Below are 20,204 nucleotides of genomic sequence, written 5' to 3'. Positions count from 1 at the left end.
CATTAATAAAGATACATTACCCAGCACACTTATGAAATTTAGAGTCAGAACACATAAAATCAGTTCTTAGCAATTTTCTAGAAGTTCTATCTTGTTCTGTTTCTCATGTGCGTATAGAGGCTGGATATAGATCCGGGTGTCTTCCATCGTTGATCTCACCAAATTCATTGTGACAGAGTCTCTCAATGATCCCAGAGCTCACTGGCTTGCCTAGTCCAACCAGGATACTTGCTGTAGGGATCCTCCCTTTCCGATTCCTAATGGCTGTATTTACAGGTAGCCCTCTGTGCCCACGTGGCACTTACATGGGTCCTTGGAATGCCATTCCTAACATGTGAGAAGCAAATGCTGTGACTGCTGAGCCACCTCCCCAGCACATCCTCTGACCTACATCCTCCCACGCATCCTTCACGGTGTAGACTGTTGACTTGTGTCACCAGGCTGTTCCATCTCATGTTCCCCTCTGAGGAGACTACACTGAGCTCTTAGTATCCCGTGATTACACTGCTCATTAACTCCTAAATCTCTGCCCTGTCCGCACTCCCTGTTGCTTCCGGTTCCCATGACGCCTACTGACTGGTGTGGCCTCACGGCATCTATTTGTATCAGTCTAGTTGAAAGCCGCTTTTCTGTTACCACTTCCTACTTCTCTGGGAAAAATACCTTGCACCTCACCAGAAGAGCGAAAGTATCAATGTGTCAGAACCCACGGAGTCCAAGTTCTCAGCCTTCATTTCCGTATCAGCACTTTCCTGTTTTATTTATTTATTTATTTTTGGTGTGTGTGTGTGTGTGTGTGTGTGTGTGTGTGTGTGTGTGTGTGTGAGAGAGAGAGAGAGAGAGAGAGAGAGAGAGAGAGAGAGAGAGCTGACCTGATTGAGTTTTTAAAGCCTACCATAGATGATACTCCATCTGGAGATGTCAGTCCTTCAAATGCAGTAACACCCTTCTTATGAATTGTTTATGCTCTTTAAATTAGCTTGTTTCATTTTGCTTTGCTTTATTATATCTTTTTTATTGATTTTTATTGAGCTCTACATTTTTAACTGCTCCCCTCCCTGACTTTCCCCTCCCCTTTAACTCTCTCCCAAGGTCTCCATGCTCCCAATTTACTCAGGAGATCTTGTCTTTTTCTACTTCCCATGTAGATTAGATCTATGTATGTCTCTTTTAGGGTTCACATTGTTGTCTAGGTTCTCTGAGATTGTGATTTGTAGGCTGGTTTTCTTTGCTTTATGTTTAAAAACCACTTATGAGTGAGTACATGTGATAATTGTCTTTCTGGGTCTGGGTTACCTCACTTAATATGATGTCTTCTAGTTCCATCTATTTGCCTGCAAAATTCAAGATGTTGTGATTATTTTAAATTTTGTGACAATCATTATTGCCTGAATAATATGCTTCTTTGGGGAGAAGTCTTTAACTCACACACTAATCTTCTATAGACTGGAAGACCCCTTTGACCAGAATTAAATGGAGTTTTGACGCATATTAAATTCAGAATACTCTCTGTGGCTGTGTGACTACAAATGTGTTTGACAGACACGCTGACAGTTAATCTCAACTATCAATCTACTAAGGTCTAGAATCATCTTGGGCCTGTAGGGTGCCTCTGAGGGAGCATCTTCATTCAGTGAATTGAGATTTGAAGACCCACAGCTGTGGGAGATTCCATCACCGGGGCTGGGGCCCTGAACTATAGACAGTGGAGGAAGTGAGCTATGTACAGTGTTCATTTACTTCTTGACTGTGGCTATGATGGGACAGATGCCTCCAGTGCCCGCCTCTGGGACTTTCCTCCTGTGATAGAGTATAACGCAGAACTGTGAGCCACAATCAACAGCCTCCCTTACATTGTTTCTGTAAGGTCTTCCATCACAGCCAAGAGAAAAGAAACTAAGATGGAAAAGAACTCATAAGAGGAAAATTTCATTGGTAAATCATGGTTTCTATTCCAGATACATGAATTTCAAAGACAGTTCTAACTTGTATTAAAATTAAAGTCTGGTTATCTAAAAGCCAGAGAAAGCATTCTAACTTTTTGTCTTTTTTACTTTCTCTCTGTGTGTGCTGTGCGTATGTGTATGTGCATGGTTTTATATGTGTATGTGGGTGCTCATGCAGCTATTTGAGCATACATGTGGGGGTCCATGGCTGTGCATACGTGTATATGCATGGTTTTACATGTGTGTGTAGGTGCTCATGCACCTGCTTGAGTGTGCCTGTGTGTGTGCACGTGCTCACGCACCTGTCTGAGCATGCATGTGGAAGTCAATGGTTGTTGTTGGGAATCGTCCTCCTTCACTTTTCCACCTTTGTCACTGAAGCAGACTCTCTCAATCAAACCCAGAGCTTACTGATATGCTTAGTCTTGGTAGTCAGCTCGTTCTAGGGGTGTCCCTGTCTCTATCCTCTGACAGGGCAGCCCACGCCCACCTGACATTTTGTGTGGGCTTCTGGGAAGTCAATCACTGGTCCTCCCTCAAGCTTGTGTGGCAAATGTTTAGAGTGCTGAGCCATCTCCCCAGGACTATGCAGTCTGGCACTTTTACAGAAAATAATTTCACCATCTAAACCAGAGCCCATTGGTGTTTCTTTCTCCTTGAATGTCTAACTACTGAAATATGCATCAGCATCTTCACGGCCTCAGAGATGCGCCAATCTTCCCACAGGAGTTTTATGACAGAAACGTCTACATTCAAAGGAGAAGCGTGTGAAAGAGCTCTTGGTCTTTACCACTCAGCTGTAATTTTGCAACACTGTGAATTCGGGACAAAGCGAGAGAGTGAAAAATCACTACTTACAAGGAATATTCCGGAACAGCATCCTTGAAGGCAGGAAGTTCTCGCACATACTCATTATAAAACCATTTCACTTTGAAATGCAAATTCATATAATCGGTGCTCTTGCATAACCGCTGCTTCTCATGTTCTGTAACAGATAAAATCACACAATTAATAAAGTGTGGCTTGCAGACAATGCCACTGGGTTCCAATTGACCTTTGTTATCGGCATTTCTATAAAGAAGAAAATTGTATATTCCAGGCATAGTGTGTTGCTGAAGGGAGACCTAACATTCTGCAGCATGGGAAAATAATCCTGAAGAGACAAGAAAGATAGTTCAGTGGTTAAGAATGTTTGTTGCTCTTAGAGAGGTCTGTGCTCTGGAGTTTGGGTCACAGTATCCATGTTGGGTGGCTCACAACTGCATGTAATTCTAATTCCAGGGGAACCTACACTGTTTTCTGGTCTCTGAGGGCAAAAACACTCATGTGCACATACCCACATACAGATACACACAGATTAAAAAACAAGATAAAATAATCCTGGATCCTACAAGAATGGCCAAGTGATACACTATGAAATGGTTTGAGTATTCTGTCTCAACTGGAAACAGAAGAGAATTTTGACGGAGAAAGATTAACAACATAGTAAAATTTTCATTTATCTGAAGGCTCCCATTACTTTGCTTTTAGCCAAATACACAGTGACAGGAAGAATTGCATTCTAAGGAATCAAATATGACTTAAAGTAGAAGCCATAATTACCGATTAACATGGGACATGTGTGTTATGTGCATGGGCAGTCACATCTCAACCTAATTTTAACACTTAAGGAATTAAGATGGTTGAGGATAGAAAAACATATTTAACTTCTAAGTCATATATTTTTATTTCCTTGGAGGGATTTTCTAATATGTGACTTAAAGAAGGTAGCCTAAGGCTGTTTACAGGATCGAGGCATATGGAGCTGGGTAGAAGAGACATATAGAATGTTGCTGAGTGTATGTGTTTTGTATATTTGTGTTTATGTAGATGTGTGCACATATGTGTCCATGTGTGTATGTATGTGTATTCATGTGAGGAAGGAAGAGGTAAAAGTCAATGTCTTCTTTAGTTGCATTTTTTATTTTTATTGAGACAAGTTCTCTTACTGAGCCTGGAGCTTACTGATTTGGTTTGACTGACCAGGGAGAAACAGGGCCCCTCCTCTGCTTCCCCGGGGCTGGGATTGCAGACTCTCAGTAGTATTTCTGGCTTTTTACCTAGGTTCTGGGGATCTAGACTCATGTCTCCTGCCTGCACAGCAAGTTTTTACTAACCAAGCACTTCCCCAGCCCTGGAATATGTTTTACTCTGTTCTGTCTCACTAATATAAACCTGTTGGCCAAATCTGGCAATAACAATGAGCACAACCAAATCCTAAATATCACTGGTTTTCTTCAGGATGAAAGCAGCTTCTGAGAAATCCCTTTGGGAATCTGGGACTCACAGTGAAGCTGAGGGCTTTGCATATTTACAGAAATGCCCCATGCTTTGCATTCTTTGATAAATAATAAAAATGTAGGTTGAAGTAATTAGATTGTTAATAAAGAAAAAAAAAACCCAGAAGCCATGCCCACTTCTCAAAACCTGATCATGGGGTGATGTGAACCCCGATGGAGTAGACAAGAGACTACAGCCTCAAACCAAACCTTTAAATGATTTGAACAAGGTTAATTCAAGAAGCTTTAGAGCAAGGAGAGATGTTCTCACATAGAAGGAAAAGTGACCAGTCTTCCAGGACAACACTAAACAAAGTGTGAACACAAGACACTTTGCTTCTGCCATCTCTAGCTTCATCACTCCTTCTGCCTTCTTACAACCTCCTCTTCCGGATGCTTAGTGCTCCTTCATTTTTAAGAGGAATATTTATTGATCATTTTCATACATAGGAAATTAATACAATAGTACCCGGAACATCAATATTGGGAGACTCTTGCCCTGGGGCTTGTACATTTATTGTTGTATAGATGCTATACAGAAGGCACTCATGGGCTCCTCTGTTACCTGGGATCCAGCATTTGCTGTTGTCTCAGAGCAAGAAGCAATATATAACAACAAGTGTAAATGGTGTATGTATGAAAATTAAGTAGGCTAAGCCTTTCTTCTTGTGACTGTATCACTATGGTTATGATTGACAACCACTAGGCCCCCAGAGAGTCTAGTCCACATTTTGCCCATATCCAAGTTACAGTGTGGGAACATTTGAGGGAGGCACCACACTGACTTGCCAGGCTCTAAGAATGGATGCGGAAATGTAATAGTTTATTACATGGTGAATATCATCTTCAAAGGAACAACTTCACATTTCCTAAATCTGGCTCTGGCTTTGATACTGAAGTGTTTCAGAAGTTTTTCATGATTCCAAGCGTATGTATGTGCTGGCTAGCTGCGATGGCGAATGCTGGGTGGTTCTTATTTCCCAGGCTCGTAGAAGAATAATGTTAGGCATGATGTACATGAACAATATTACTAATGCTTTGACAACTAGCTGACCATGAGGAACTGTCACATACCAGGCATTCCAGGCACATGGGAAGATGAGAGAAGAGTATTGCTAGGACAAGGCCAAATTGTGCCACAGAGTTAAGTGTCCTTTCTGATAAGGTGAGAGCGAGGGGGAGAAATCTGGAAATTCACAGAGTCAAATGAAAATGGAACACAGCCTACAGTCATAGCAGTTTTGAGAGGGAAACTTAGAGTTACGAGTTCCTACATTAAAAAAAATCAGCACGAGCTAAAATATGTACCCCAGTAATACAGTTCAAGGTCTTAGAAAATTGGAACAAGACAAAAGTAAATCTAGAAGAAAGAAGGGATAATGATCAGAGTAGAAATAGAAATTAAAAGACCAATGCAACAGACAAATAGAACAAAAAGATAAACTTGTCTGAAAAATCCTTTTCTAAACTGATCTAAGGCACTGGAGAAGGGATGGAGGGATGACAGGAGACAGACACACACAGTGCACTCACAAAAGTTTCCAATAAAAGAACAAAAAAAGCAGTCTAGTTAACAAATGGGTAAATTATCTGAGCAGATACTTCTTAACAGAAGAAATACAAATGATTATTAAATGTGTAAAAGAATACCCAATACCTTCAGTTGTCAGAGAAACATGAACCAAAAGCATAGAAAAATTCCATTTTGTCCCATTCAGAATGGCTATACCAAAACACAAAGGCGGTCAGCTAGAGAGAAAAGGAAAGGAACCCTCTATACTGCTGGTAAGAAGTTTTAAGCCATACAGCTACTGTGGAAAACAGCACTCAGCTTGTTTCAAAACCTAAAAATAGAAACACCACATGATCTAGGTTGACCATGCCCAGGTATCAGGGAGGAAATGAAGCTGGCACACAGAAGAGCTGCCCACGTTTATGGGTACAGCGCTCACAGTGGCAAAGTTACAGCATCAGAGTAGATACCCATCAGAGGATGCATAAAGAAATTGTGTATGTTCCCAGGGGGGTTTTACTCGGTCTCCAAAATGAAAGGAGTCATATCATTTAGAGGCGCCCAGTATGTATGTGAAGCCAAACAGACTTCCAGACAGGTATTGCATATTATCTCACAGCCATAGAACCTATGGGGGAAAAAAGATCTGAAGGTAAAAGAGCGACGATTAGAATGATTAGGGTAGGAAGCAAGAGCAAAGAGGAGAAAAGAAAGGCTACAAGATGTTAGTGGGGGTGGGTAGAATTGATTATAGCACAATATACATATGTATGAAACATCACAGCAAAACCAATAACATAGAATTTGATTTGTTTTAGACGAACTATACCTATAAATGACAACCTTAAATGCTTTTTGTATGAAAATTATGTGTGTGCCTTTTTTGGATTTTAGCTTTAATGAAATATTTTACATGAAATTGTAATCAATTAAAAGCTGACATGAAAAGCTTATCTTTTTATGAGCTGTAAGTTCAAACTATGTGATTTTCAGATAAATTTGTTTCTTTATTCTTTAAGAACATGAAGGAGTACACGTTCAGATTGGGTAGACAAAGAAGATTTTGCAAGTAGAGCTGACACAAGGAAAAAGATTGAAAGAAAAAATCTCAAAGCAAAACTGTGCCTGCATTTTTTAAGTAGGAAAAAATGAGAGCAGAGAGGATGCATGCTCAGAAAACACCATACTGTCTGGCATGTTTGTAAGAAGAATACAAGTTACTTGAAATTGCATGTAATTTTGTGGAAATGGAGGTGATAAAATATATTTCCTAGAAGAAAAATATAATGAATTCTGGTTCTATACGTTTAAATATTTAAATATTACCAATCAAAGTAGAAGACCCACATGTACAGGTTGAAAATTAAATTTTAACTTTGCCATCTTCCACGAAGCTAAAGAAAAATTGGCACATCACATGAATTTTATCGTCACTAGAGAGAAGTGTTCATTAAGGTAGAAGGAAGAACACAGTGAAGCTCATGAGCTTGTTTGTAAACTATACATATTTCAGGGCTATGGTAGCAGGGTCTCGGGCCACCTGTTCCAAGTGTGTTCTTATATTAGCAGAAGTCTGAAGGTAAGGGCTCCCAGTTTCATTAAGAGAGGAGAAGTTTATGAAGCACAGGCCAGATCCTAGATGAGGCACTGGGAATGAAAATGAAAGGTCTCTTTTACTGCAACTTGATACAACCTGATACACCACCTAGCTGATAGCCATAGGAGGCAAGGGGAGGAGTAGATGAGGGTGGGCGTTTGAGGGGAGGTGGGGTGACTTGCAGAGAAGAGAGGGAGGAGAAACTGATATTTAATTAAATAACTAATTAAAAAAGAACTCAATAAGGATTTTACAGTTAAAAAAAAACAAAAGCAAAGAACAAACAAAAAAACAAGACAAGACAAAACAATAGAAACGAAACGAACCAACCAAACAACAACAAAAGCTCCAAAAGGAAGGTCACATGTGCTGTGCTCTCCATCTGAAGTGCATAAGGGCAAGAAGGAGCAGTGACGGGTTCAACAGTGTGACAAGTGTGTGAACTATAGGATGATGTAGTCTGCTGGAGGGGATGAATTTAGTTGAGCTATTAGACGGCCACAGGCATAATTTCCTATAGTGGAATTTAGTAGAGTAAAGGAATCAATAGGGACCCATTTGCCCTGGAAGAGCCCACTTCACATACCCAGTCTCCTTTATGAAATTACATAACTGGGCCAATGAACAACCCTGCACCCCCCCCCAAGTTTTTGTTTCTTGCATTTTGAAATGATTTAGTGGTAGTTTGGGTGAACCATAAGTATCTCATGAATCTTCCCTGGGAGGTGTGGCATTCTCTGTACCCTGAAGAAAAGAAAAAAGTGTTCAGGCAGAATACTTGTCTGTTTGCTTATCCAGTTTGAACTTCACTTCTCTTTAAGGATAGACGTTGCATCAAACTCTACTACAGAGCTATAGTACTGAAAACAGTCTGGTATTAGCATAAAAATAGACAAGAGGACCAATGGAAAAAAAAAAAACAAACAAAGACCCGGATATTTATCCACATACTTTCAAACACCTGATTTGTGACAAAGAAGAAAAAATATCAAATGGGAAAAAAAGCATATTTAACAAATGGTGCTAGCATAATTGGATATCAACATATAGAAGAATGAAAATAGATTCATACCTATCACCATGCACAAAACTCAAATCCAAATGGATCAAAGACCTCAACATAAAGTCAGCCACACTGAACCTCACAGAAGAGAAAGTGGAAAGTACACTTGAACGCACTGGCACAGGAGACCACTTCCTAAATATAATCCCAGTAGCACAGACACTGAGAGGAAAAAATTAATAAATGGGATCTCTTGGAACTGAGAAGCTTCCGTAAAGAAAAGGACATGGTTAACAAAACAAAATGGCAGCCTGCAGAATGGGAAAAGATCTTCACTAACCCCACATCAGACAGAGGGCTGATCTCCAAAATATACAGAAAAAAAAAAAAAAACTCGAGAAATTGGTCATCAAAAGAACAAATAATCCAATTAAAAAATGGAGTACAGACCTAAACAGAGAACTCTCAACAGAGGAATCCAAAATGGCTGAAAGACACTTAAGGAAATGTTCAACATCCTTAGTCATCAGAGAAATGCAAATCAAAACAATTCTAAGAGTCCATCTTACACTTGTAAGAATGGCCAAGATCAAAACCACTGATGACAATTTAAGCTGGTAAGGTTGTGAGGAAAAGGAAACACTTCTGCATTTCTGGTGGGAGTGCAAGCTGGTCCAGCCCCTTTGGATGTCAGTGTGGCGATTTCTCAGAAAATTAGGAAACAACCTTTCTCAAGATCCAGTAATACCACTTTTGGGTATATATCCAAAGGATGCTCAACCGTGCCACAAGGACATGTACTCGACTATGTTCATAGCAGCATTGTTTGTCATAGCCAGAACCTGGAAACAACCTAAATGCCCCTTGACCGAAGAATGGATAAGGAAAATGTGGTATGTTTATACAATGGAATACTACACAGAGGGAAAAAACATAATGACATCTTGAAATTTGAAGGCAAATGGATGGATCCAGAAAACATCATTTTGAGCGAGGTAGCCCAGACACAGAAAGACAATTATCACATGTACTCACTCATAAGTGGTTTTTAAACATAAAGCAAAGAAAACCAGCCTACAAATCACAATCCCAGAGAACTTAGACAACAATGAGGACCCTAAGAGAGACATACATGGATCCAATTTACATGGGATGTAGAAAAAGACAAGATCTTCTGAGTAAATTGGGACCATGGGGACCTTGGGGGAGAGCTGAAGGGGAGGGGAGAGGCAGGAAGGGAGCAGAGAAAAATGTATAGCTCAATAAAAAATCAATAAAAAATAAAAAAGGATGTAAGTTCTTTCTTCTTGCTAATGTCCGTACTCAATTCATGGCTCACAGAGTTCCTGAGCCCTACACTTTAATACCCTCCCTTCAGTGTCTCCCAGCCCTGCTGCCTCCAGGGCTCCAGGGCCCCAGAGGAATGTACCCATTAGCCTCATTCACTGTAGCCACCCTGGCCAGGCCACCTTCTCGTCTGCCTGATCTCCGAGTCTTTCTGTAAGGAAGGAGAAGGGACAGGAGAGAGAGGTCCTCTCTGACCTTTCTAAAAGACTAAATCTGGTTTTGTTCTTACTTGGGAACTATCCATTTTCATCCCTAAACATTAGCCTAGGAAATAACATGAAGCTATCATGGCTTTCTGGGAAAACATTCTTAGAATTATCAGTTTAAAGTTCGTTTGTTTCTGTGGAGGCAGGATCTCAGGTAGCGGCAGCTGGCCTTAAACTTGCTGTGTATCTAGGGTGGGATGTCTTTGAACTGTGATCCTTCTGTCTGTACCTCTTTAGTACAGTTATAGGTGAGTGTCACTTTAGTGGTTTGAATGCAGAATGTCTTCCATAGTTTCAGATATTAAACACTTGCTGGCACTGTTTGGAGAACTTTAGGTGATACAGGTTGCTGGGGGAAGTACTTCACTAGGGGCGGGCTTTGAGAAAACAAAACAAACCAAAACAAAACCTTGAACTATTTCCAGTGAGTTCTGCCAGCTTCCAGCTTCTCCTGCTATCCCTGCGTGCCACTTGCTGCCATGGTTCCTCACCAGGATGGGATGGACTCTTATCCTTCTGAAACCGGAAGCCCCTATAAACTCTTCCCTGTCTAAACTGCCATAGTCACAGTGCTTTACCAGCAAAAGAGAAGCGACTGAGACGGCCATTCTGCCTGGTTTGTGCAGAGCTGGGGATTGAGCTCAGGGTTTCAGGCATGCTAGCCAAGCTCTCTATCCAGCCACACCCCTAACTTAAGCTCTAGCCTGCCCTACACAGATGGGAGCCACCGAGCGAGTGACATCCCAACCCTACCGAATCTCTCTATCTTTGAGATGAGCTCTTCTCCTACAGCTGATCTTTGCTACTCTCTGTGGATGGAAACAGGAGACTGACAACACCAGTTCAAGAAGAGAGCAATTGGCATCTCCCCAGGAACTGCTCCTCAGCTGAGCCAACAAGCGACCTGCAGTCTGTTGAGTTAGTCTGTGATGGAGCTCTGGTCTTGAGGACAGTGTAAGGAGAAACTGGAATGAAAGGGTATCTAGGGTCCCCCGTGACGTTTTTTTTTTTTTTTTTTTCATAAGAAGCAGGAACAAACAGAAGCTGTCATCTATAACCCTTTATTTCTTCACAATGACTTTTTGTAAACACCAAGAACCTCCTGTGGTAATTCTGACTAGTTGCTAGACCTTCTCCTTTTTAAGCCAGGCACACAGGTAGACTGCATATGCTAACAACCTTGCTTGCTGCACGAACTCAGGAGTGAAGAGCATGGTGAGTCTAGGCTTGTTATAAAGAAACTCTTGTGAAATTTCCCCATTCACTTCCCCTTATATGCTGGTCGAATGGAGACATCCAGAACATATAGTTCCATAGTTCCAATAGCAAAACTCCAGATGCTAAAATGCTGGGTCCCTTAGCCATGTAGCATGGTAGAGCTGCCCAAACTTTGACTTAGATAAGTAAAACCTAAGCAAAAGTTATATTATTATACTGTCTGTTGTGGAGTTGGGTCACATGGTATTACATTCCATTATGTCACAGAAAGGTTTTCAAAAGCTATTACTCCTTAATTATTATCACCCTGACTCCTATTCCAGCTACTGTACCTTTATTGTGTGTGTGTGTGGGGGGGGGTAGGTGTGGGGTTGGCACAGGGTCTCATGTAGTCCAGGTTGGACTTGAACTCACCATGTAGTTGATAATAATCTTGAACACTTGATCTTTCTGCCTCCCTCTCCCAGATTCTGGGATTTCAGGCATGCACCACAGGGCTTGGTTAAGGATGGAAATCAACTGATCCACAGGGAGGTCAAGCCCAGGACCCTGGTGTTACTAGAATCACTCTAGAACTATCTAAACTAACTGGGTAGAGTGGTATAGATTTTAGGAAATGTAAACCAGACTATAATCCACAGCTCCAGAGAACTGAGAGCGTGGGGGACAGGGTGGAGGGTGGAAGAGGGGAAGGGAGGAAGGGGAGTGGGAAAATATATATAGCTCAATAAAAACAGTAAAACAACACCCCCCCCCCCCAAAAAAAACAAAACAAAACAAAAAAAATAATGTACTCAAACTATTATAGTTTGGAGGTAATCTGTCTCTCTGCACTCTGTGTGTTTAAATGTAATCCCCATTGTGGGGCATTAAATGGATGGAAACTTAATACATCTGTGGTGTTTAGAGTTAGAAACTCTGGGAGAAGATTAAGTTAGATAAGGCCATTAGCCGTCAGGCCTACTGTTGGAAAATGGAGGCTTTAAAAAGAGCTCCAGGCACGCAGACACACATGCTCCTGCTTCTGTGTGATGCATATGAAAGGAGCCCTCTAAGATGGCTACTCTTGGTTGTCAACTGGAGAGAGGGAATTTCAGTTGAGGAATTTTCTCCATCAGCCTGGCCTAAGTTGGTGTGAGCATGTTCCTGATTGCTAACTGATATAGAAGGCCCCACCCCTGGGCAGAAGGTCCTGGGTCCTGTAAGGAAAAAGACTGAGAAATCCAGGAAGCAAGCTGGGAAACATTTTTCCCTGCAGGCTGTTGCCTTGACTTCCCTAGATTATGGACTATAATCTGTAAGCCTAACAACCCCTTTTCTTTCCCAACTGGTTTTGGTCAGTTTTATCAAAGCCATGAACAACAGACTAGAGCCGGCTCTTATCAGAACCTGTAAACGCTAAACAGACTTTAGGTCTCTAGAACAGCTAGACAAATCAAACTTACTATCTTTACAATGTTGCCTGTCTCAGATATTTTGTTATAATTAGGAAAATTCACACTTGATCACACACACATACATGTATATACGCACGTGTCTGTGCACATCTGTGCACATGCATACATGCAGGCAGTCCCACAGCTTTGTGGAATTTGCCCCATTACCTCTGACATCTCAAGGTCTGATTCACCACCACATGGGAAAACATTCAGTCCCACTTACTAAACTCATGCTAAAATCAAGAAGTAAAGTTCTTGGATGTAAAATAATCATGTGAGAAAAATTCACAGGTTTTCTATATGGACCTGCTACCCATCCTGGATCTTCTGGACCAGTTCACATGTGGAGTTCTTTGGTGTATTCTAGGGAACCACCATGACCTCAGTGGCTTAGGAATCATCACACCCAAGCTTGCTTTTCTTCTGTGTGTTTCCCCCATAATGTATAACTCCACCTCCTATTGGAAAAAATTTCAAAAGAACCACAATTACATCTGCAGTGCACCCTACCAAATATCGACGGCAGAGATTATAATATCAAGTTCAGAAATATACTTCAAGTCATCTTGAATCCCACTCAATTATTTATGTGTAATGCTGACTATATTAATAAAGTTCTCTTGTGCTCATCTGACATGAATGACCCTTAAATTTGTTCAGCCACCAATCCTCCGACATTTTTAATTTTGGCCAACAAAGACTGGACTAGCTCATTACATTTACAAAACAAACCATTTAATTAGATTTTCCAAACTGAAATATAGCACTTTTTGTACAGAATTCAAATCTTTGAATTTCAGTGGGAAATATGAATATTTTACTAGCAGGATAAAAATGCTTACTCAAAATTACACAGAGAAAAGGACTTGGCAGTCTAGAAAAAAATCTGGCTGTAAAAATGTATTTATTAGCATTTAATTGGAAATGTATATCTTTCAGGGAAGTTAGTGTTTTATGCATAAACTTTACATACAATGTAGAGGCATCATTATATGTGGCTTATATGGTAGGGGTAGCACACACATCCACCTAATTTTCTGATTTGTTTTGTTTGGAGACAGGGTCCTGTGTAGTGCAATTTGTTCTAGAATATATTATATAGCGAAGGATAACCTTGAACCTCCAAGGCTTCTGCCTTAATATCATGGAACTATGGGTGTGTTTAACACAGAACCCAGCCATTCAACCCATTTTCCTGACAAGGCAAATGCCCATCATCATTGCCGTGCTCCTGTGATATTACTGGCTGCACAAGCACTTTGCTTTGTCCTGAGAGATGGGTAGCATACATTATATTTCTCTATACAGTCTTAAAACCTCTTCCTTGGTGGTTGACACCATTCTCTGTTCCCCAGACATAGAGATGAAGGGCTGGAGGGGATATTAAATAAGAAGCAGAGGTTATTACCCAGAAACTGGTTCTAAAAGAAACGCGTACCATGAGTACCAGATTGTTGTTGTAAAGACTCTCTCTCTCTCTCTCTCTCTCTCTCTCTCTCTCTCTCTCTCATGCTACTGTGACTCCTTAGTAAGTATATATAGGTAGAGGTTGTGGGTTCTCATTCATACACTGAGAAAATTAAGCCATTTCGGAAAAGCCCGATAAAGATCTAATGCCATTGGTGCATCTCTGAAGGTGAGGTAGCACTTAAAATTCTGGCTGCCGAAGTGAGGTATGGTATTAGCAAGGCAGACTCTAGGAGGAACAAAAGAAAAGAAAACTGTATATATTGTGTTTAAAAAAAAGCTCAGACTCAGGCGAATCCTCCATAAATGAGAGCAAGCAAAGAGCACAGCTTAACCAGGAAAGCAGCTCACGTTTGTGAAGCTTCTCAATAATCGCTGACTGTGACATATTCCTGACAAGCCAATTACAATGCAAAGAAATGAAACTAAGGGAAAAAAAAAAAGAAACTAATACGCCTTTCTCTGTGGCCATCGAGATGAATGCTGGGAGCTCGAAGGAACAGGCAGCCTGTTCAGGATCTCAACAACTTCCTCAGCAAAAGCCCCGGAAAACACCCAGGCTTCCTGGGTTTACAGAACTGCACATGGTGTGGGTATATTTGCCTCCTTGAGAGATCCTCTGATATATCTACTTAGAATTCTGGTCTAGACTTTTTGGTCACAACTGGGCTGGAAGGTTCACAGCAAGAAATCCTGGAGAAGGCTGTGTCAGAGCCCCAGGATGTCGGGGACAGCAGGGGTAGAGGTCCTTATCATCTGGGCTAAGATGGACAGCCAGGAGTAAAATAAGCATGCTGGGGATGGAGCAGTGTTTAAAACAGAGATAAAACATCAGTCAGAAACACAATGGTAAAATTCAGCACCCAAGCATCTACTGCCATGAACTGAGTGACCTTGGAACAAAGAAAGGCACTGACATAGACTCCTCTTAGCTTGTATTTTTTTTCCTTTAAAAGCATTTTATTATAATAATTATTATTCTCTGTGTATATGCCATGGGGGTGGTGCATAAATCTTGCTAACTTGGGAGGTCAGAGGACAACTTTGTGGGATCAGTTCTCTCCCTCCACATTTACGTGGGTTCCTGGGGTTGAACTCAGGCTGTCTAGCTTGTACCTGAGATATCTCACCAACCCAATATGTAGTTCTATTCATCAGTATCCTAACCACAGACAGAATATTTCATGAGAGTCAGAACTGGGAACTGAAATGTAGATTCCATTCATGTACGCAACATGAACACATTTATTATTTACGACGAACCAGGTACTATGCCACATGGAGAGAACACCACACGGAAGTAAGCGGTATCTCCACTCCCAATAGCTTATGATAAGAGACAAACTCTACTTGATGGAGGTCGTGTGGAAGGCTGGAAAGGGCGTGGGTGAGAAGGGGATGAGGGCAGAGTGCCTTTTTCAGCAGAGTGTTCGGGGAAAGTTTCTATGAGAGGAAGGCAGAGCAGAAGACAAACAGTCATTTCCCAGAAAGTGTTTTAGGAAGAGGACAGAGCAAATGACAGACTAAAGCAGAAAACGAAGTTTAAAGTCCAGCGAGCCTAGGGCGGCCCCTGTGACTGGCACGGAGGAGCAAGGCACTGAGCTGAACTCAGCGAGGCCCCAGGACCATGTCTGAAGAACCCCTGAGAAAGACCTTTCTTCTCTTGTGCCATGACTAGCCCTGGGTGACTTGTGTCTAATCTACACATGTAAAACACCACTTCGGTTCTGTCAGGTTTCGAACTGGGACAGCTCAGTCTGGTCATATCTACTCTGGACTCCCCTCCCCCCAGATATCCCTGCCTCTGGCTATGCTCTCCCACATATCCCCAATAAACTTTCCCCTCCCCCATGCCTAGAAGCAGTCATGTCCTTTATAGTTCTTTTTTTTTCCATTCAGGTTCCAGCCTGAAAAAGAGATTCTGGGAGAATGAAGAAGCAGAGGCCGCGGGGCAGTGCAATGCTGCTGTGGTAGAGCGAGCTTGGGTGGGCACTCACACAAAGGCTGTGGTAGCTGTGGTTGGGCATGGTGGAGACAGGGTATACTCTTGGTACTGAATCTTTCCAGTATATAACTTGACCTCTCACCCCTTTCCTTCCAGACTTAGAGCTCTAAAGAAGGAAATGGCGGTTTATTGCCCCAATTAACTCTTTTGCATAGACCCATAGATGGGCATATGGAGGAAAAAATGGATTGGTCAAAACATGCAAAGGGAAGGCTGAAGACATGGCTCAGTAATCAAGAAGAGTGGCTGCAGATGATCTGGAAGGTTCCCAGCACCCATATGGCAGTTCACAACTGCCTGTAAGTCCAGCTCTACAGGACCTGAGACCTTCTTCTGGCCCTCCTGGGAATTGCACGCACATGTCGTGCATACATACACGTTGGCAAAACACGCAGGCACATAAAAATAAATTAATCTTTAAATAATATGCAAAGGCCATATGTTTTGCCATATTCTCTCCCACACATTTTCCTATCTGTCTTGCTAAGATCAGAATGGGTCTTCAATCACCCTGTAGGAGGGGTTGTCTAATCAAAACTAGTCTTGGTTTATACATATTTTGATTTATAGCTTTTACAAGGGCAATTCACTGTCAAACTGCAAACACCCAATTTTCTGCAACAGAAGTCCTTGCTTATGCCTTCCATTTTTTATTAAGACTTGTCAATAAAATACAAAAGTGATTTCTTTCCCCTTTAACACAGTTTGCATAAGCTGCTCACAAACAATCAATTGCTTTCATTTCTCAGACTTTGCAACTTTACTGATGCAAAACCATTGCTTAAAATATTTTTTATTAAAAGTCTCAAATCTTTACAGAACTTACTTCTTGTAATTTTCTGTACACTTGTTATTACTTATTTAAAAATAATCTGGAGTTGAGACACCTTTTTAGAAAAAAAATCAATTTTTATCAATTATTTATGACATCCAAAAGCAAAAAGAAAGAAATTCTGGTTTTGGTGTATTTAAAATAAACTATTTCCCCTTAGCGTTTTGTGATTGTTGTCATTTCCTTATTGCTCATGAAGGAAATGGTTGTTTCCACTAGACCATGGATAAGGTGAAGAAAGAAAGGTTCATTTAGTTCAAAGTTTATAAGTAATTGACATACTAAATATTTGATGATTTTGAGTTTATTTTTAATGCCTTTTTAAAATTTATAATTTCTTTGCCTAATAAATTCAATTTCTCTTTCTCATTTAGTTTAGCACTAATAGGATAGGTTTGAGTAAGAAACCCTGTCTTGAAAAGCAATAATAACAACAACAACAAAGCAACAACAGCACATTGGGGCAGGACCTCTTAGGGACAGCCTGCTTCAGTCTCAGACAGGCCTGGGCTGGGGTTCAGGGTAGAACATGAAGCCCTGGGTTTCATCCCAGGTGTGGTGGAACACACCCGCAAACCCAACACTTGGGAGGTTGAAGCAGAAGAATCAGAAATTCAAGGTTGTTCTCAATTCAGTAGGGAGTTTGAGGCTAACCTGGGCTATGGAAAGCTTTGTTTAAGAAAAAAAAATTATACATAGACACACACACACACACACACACACATACATCACTCAAGAGAGGGGGAGACAGAGATGAGAGAGAGACACACACACAGACTAACATACACACACAGACAAAGAGTGAAAGAGACAGACAGACAGGCAGATAGTCAAACAGACAGAAAGAGAGGGGCACACATATACTTTCATAACTCTGGAAAATAAAAAAACTGAGCAACAACCATGTCCAAAATCTAGGAAGACTTTTCAAAATGCCTGCCCTATCTCACTTGTTGTGAGTGTGAGCTAGGTGAGTCTGGGCTCAGCTTCTATACCTCATTGCTAGTTCTTCACCTCCGGATGGTTGCCAGGTATGACCAGCCTCTCCTGCACTCCTCTGACCATGCAGAGGAAAACACAGGCCTGTCTACTCATCTTCTCTAGAAGGAGCTTGTTTATACACCTGGCACCTAGTTCTACTGCTCCCATGCAGGGGCTGTCTCCATAGTAACCTGTGTTAAGGAGTCAGAGGAGCTTTGCATCCTCAAGTGAGCCCAGGCCTCAGAAATCAGGCAGACACATAAGCCCCCCTGCAGAAGGTGTGTCCCCAGAATGAGAACATACAGGCTGAGCTTAGTGTTCTCTCTGAGCAGAGAGAGCAGATGAGGGTGGAAAGACCTGTGCTCAGGTTCACCTCAAAAAGAACACCCTAATCAACTCCAGCAAGAACACCCAATCTTTTCAGATCTATCTTGGGGGTCATAGGATACTAACAGGATGTGATATCCCCCAATTTTCAATGTGACACTAAAGTTGAGACAGAAGATTGGCTACATACAGGAAAGGGGAAAAAACACAAACAAAAAACGCTGATAGCTACTAGTGTCTCTGCCAGAGGCATTGGGGAGAACAGTACTCAACAGGGATTTCAAAGTAATGGTAGGAAAAATGCTCATCGAAGCCAGGGGCAAAACAAGAACAAAGAGAAGTTTAACAAAAAGCAAGAATAAAATGTACCCAAGAGAAATTGGAGAGGTGAAGGCTAGCTGGCTACTAAAGTGAGCGGAAAAACCAGTCACTGTGAGGTTCAGCAGAAGTTTCCATCAGTCAGAAGGAAGGGTCTGTGATCTTGAGGAAGGGTCCCCAGAAGTAATTCAACGTGTGCAATAAAGATCAGTGGGAATGAAGTTGAGGGAAGACAGTCTAAGACACACCATCAGCTGTGCCAGGAGGAGGAGAGACAGAGGGAGGGAAAGAGGAACGAGTCTAGAAGGAATGGTAGACATGTCCCCAATCTTGGCAAGGAAAACAGAATCAAGACGCAGGAAGTTAGAGCAGTCAAATGATGTCTAGGAAGCCCACTCCAAGACACACCATCATCCACACCATCACCAAACTGTTGAAAGCTATGGACATAGTGTACTTTGAAGAAATAGCAGAAAAGCAAGTGGTGAGCTAGAAGGAAACCTTAACTTAAGCCTTGGAGCCAGAAGCTGAAGATTCTGAAGAACAAACCATTGAAAACCCTTTTACTAGGAACTCCAAATCCAACAATCCTGGGTGTTAAACACTAAGAGGTGATTTCACAGGTGAGATGGTCCAGTGGGAACAGATGCTTGCTGCCAAGCCTGACGACCCAAGTTCAATACCCAAGATTCACATGGTGGAAGGAGACACCCCACTCCTGCAAATTGTCCTCTGACCTCCACATTCACTACACTCACGTACCTACACATACACACAAAAATTAATGGATGAATGCAATACTAAAAGCCAAAACTACACGGTACAAGCAGAAAGATAACTCATGACAACTACCGCTGGTCCCAATTCACAGTAATGCTCTGAACACATCTCTAAAATAATACTTCTCTGTAGAGTAGGTAGAAATTCAGGGGTCCCCCAGCAATTTTATGACCAAGTATTAGCTTCCCAAATTATAACTAAAAGGTCGTCTACTGACTTGTTGTTATTCTTTATCACTTCTTACTTTCATAGCTGAGTAACCTTTAGTAAGCTGTTTTTCCTTTTTGACTTTTTCTTGGTAACTTTCCAATTACTAAAGTCATGTGTGCTTGTTATAACACACGGCAAACAAAACAAAACAAAAAACCAGTCTTCCAATTCCGACACCACCCATCTACTGAATGCTCCTAGAATATTGATCAGACTTCCCCCCATCCTGAGATAAAAACAACTCAGGTACATGTGTGCACCTCTGTGTGTTTTTGTTTGTGTATTCATACATGTGTGCATGTATGTGTGTGATCTGTTTGCATTTGCCTAAGTAAAAGAATTGGTTACACATGTACTACTTTATCTTACAGATACAGTTTCTTGGCTTGATGCTAGCTTCAACAAAAGACAGTTGAATCCACAGGCACACCCATCAGTAATTTATGTACTAGAGCTCCCTTACATTTTATTTATATTTATTATTTTTATGTATTTATGTGTGTGTGCCTGCATGAATTTATATGTGCCCCATGCATGAAGTATCCATTGAGACCAGAAGAGGGCACCAAATCCCCAGGAACTGGCATTTACAGGTATTTGTGAGCTGCCATGTGGGGGATGGGAATTGAAACCAGGTCCTCTGCAAGAGTGACAAGTACTCCAAACTACTGTACTATCTCTTCAGCCCAAGATCACA

General features: G+C 41.4%; 1 protein-coding gene across 3 annotated transcripts in view; it reads right to left on the bottom strand.

The window, feature by feature from the left end:
* Unc13c (unc-13 homolog C) overlaps positions 1–20,204 on the bottom strand; it is a 457,501-nt gene that overhangs the window by 108,434 nt on the left and 328,863 nt on the right. For all 3 annotated transcript variants that reach the window (XM_041679506.1, XM_041679508.1, XM_041679507.1), the window contains one exon: positions 2,805–2,931. In XM_041679506.1, the coding sequence (XP_041535440.1) occupies positions 2,805–2,931 (127 nt within the window). The remainder of the gene's footprint in view (positions 1–2,804; positions 2,932–20,204) is intronic.

The sequence above is a fragment of the Microtus oregoni genome, unplaced genomic scaffold (genome assembly GCF_018167655.1).
Source record: "Microtus oregoni isolate MIOR12 unplaced genomic scaffold, Mior012 000032F_ref0000030, whole genome shotgun sequence".
Classification (NCBI taxonomy): Eukaryota; Metazoa; Chordata; class Mammalia; order Rodentia; family Cricetidae; genus Microtus; species Microtus oregoni.
Note: the sequence above shows the minus strand (reverse complement) of the source record. Positions and strands in the feature narration are given on the sequence as shown.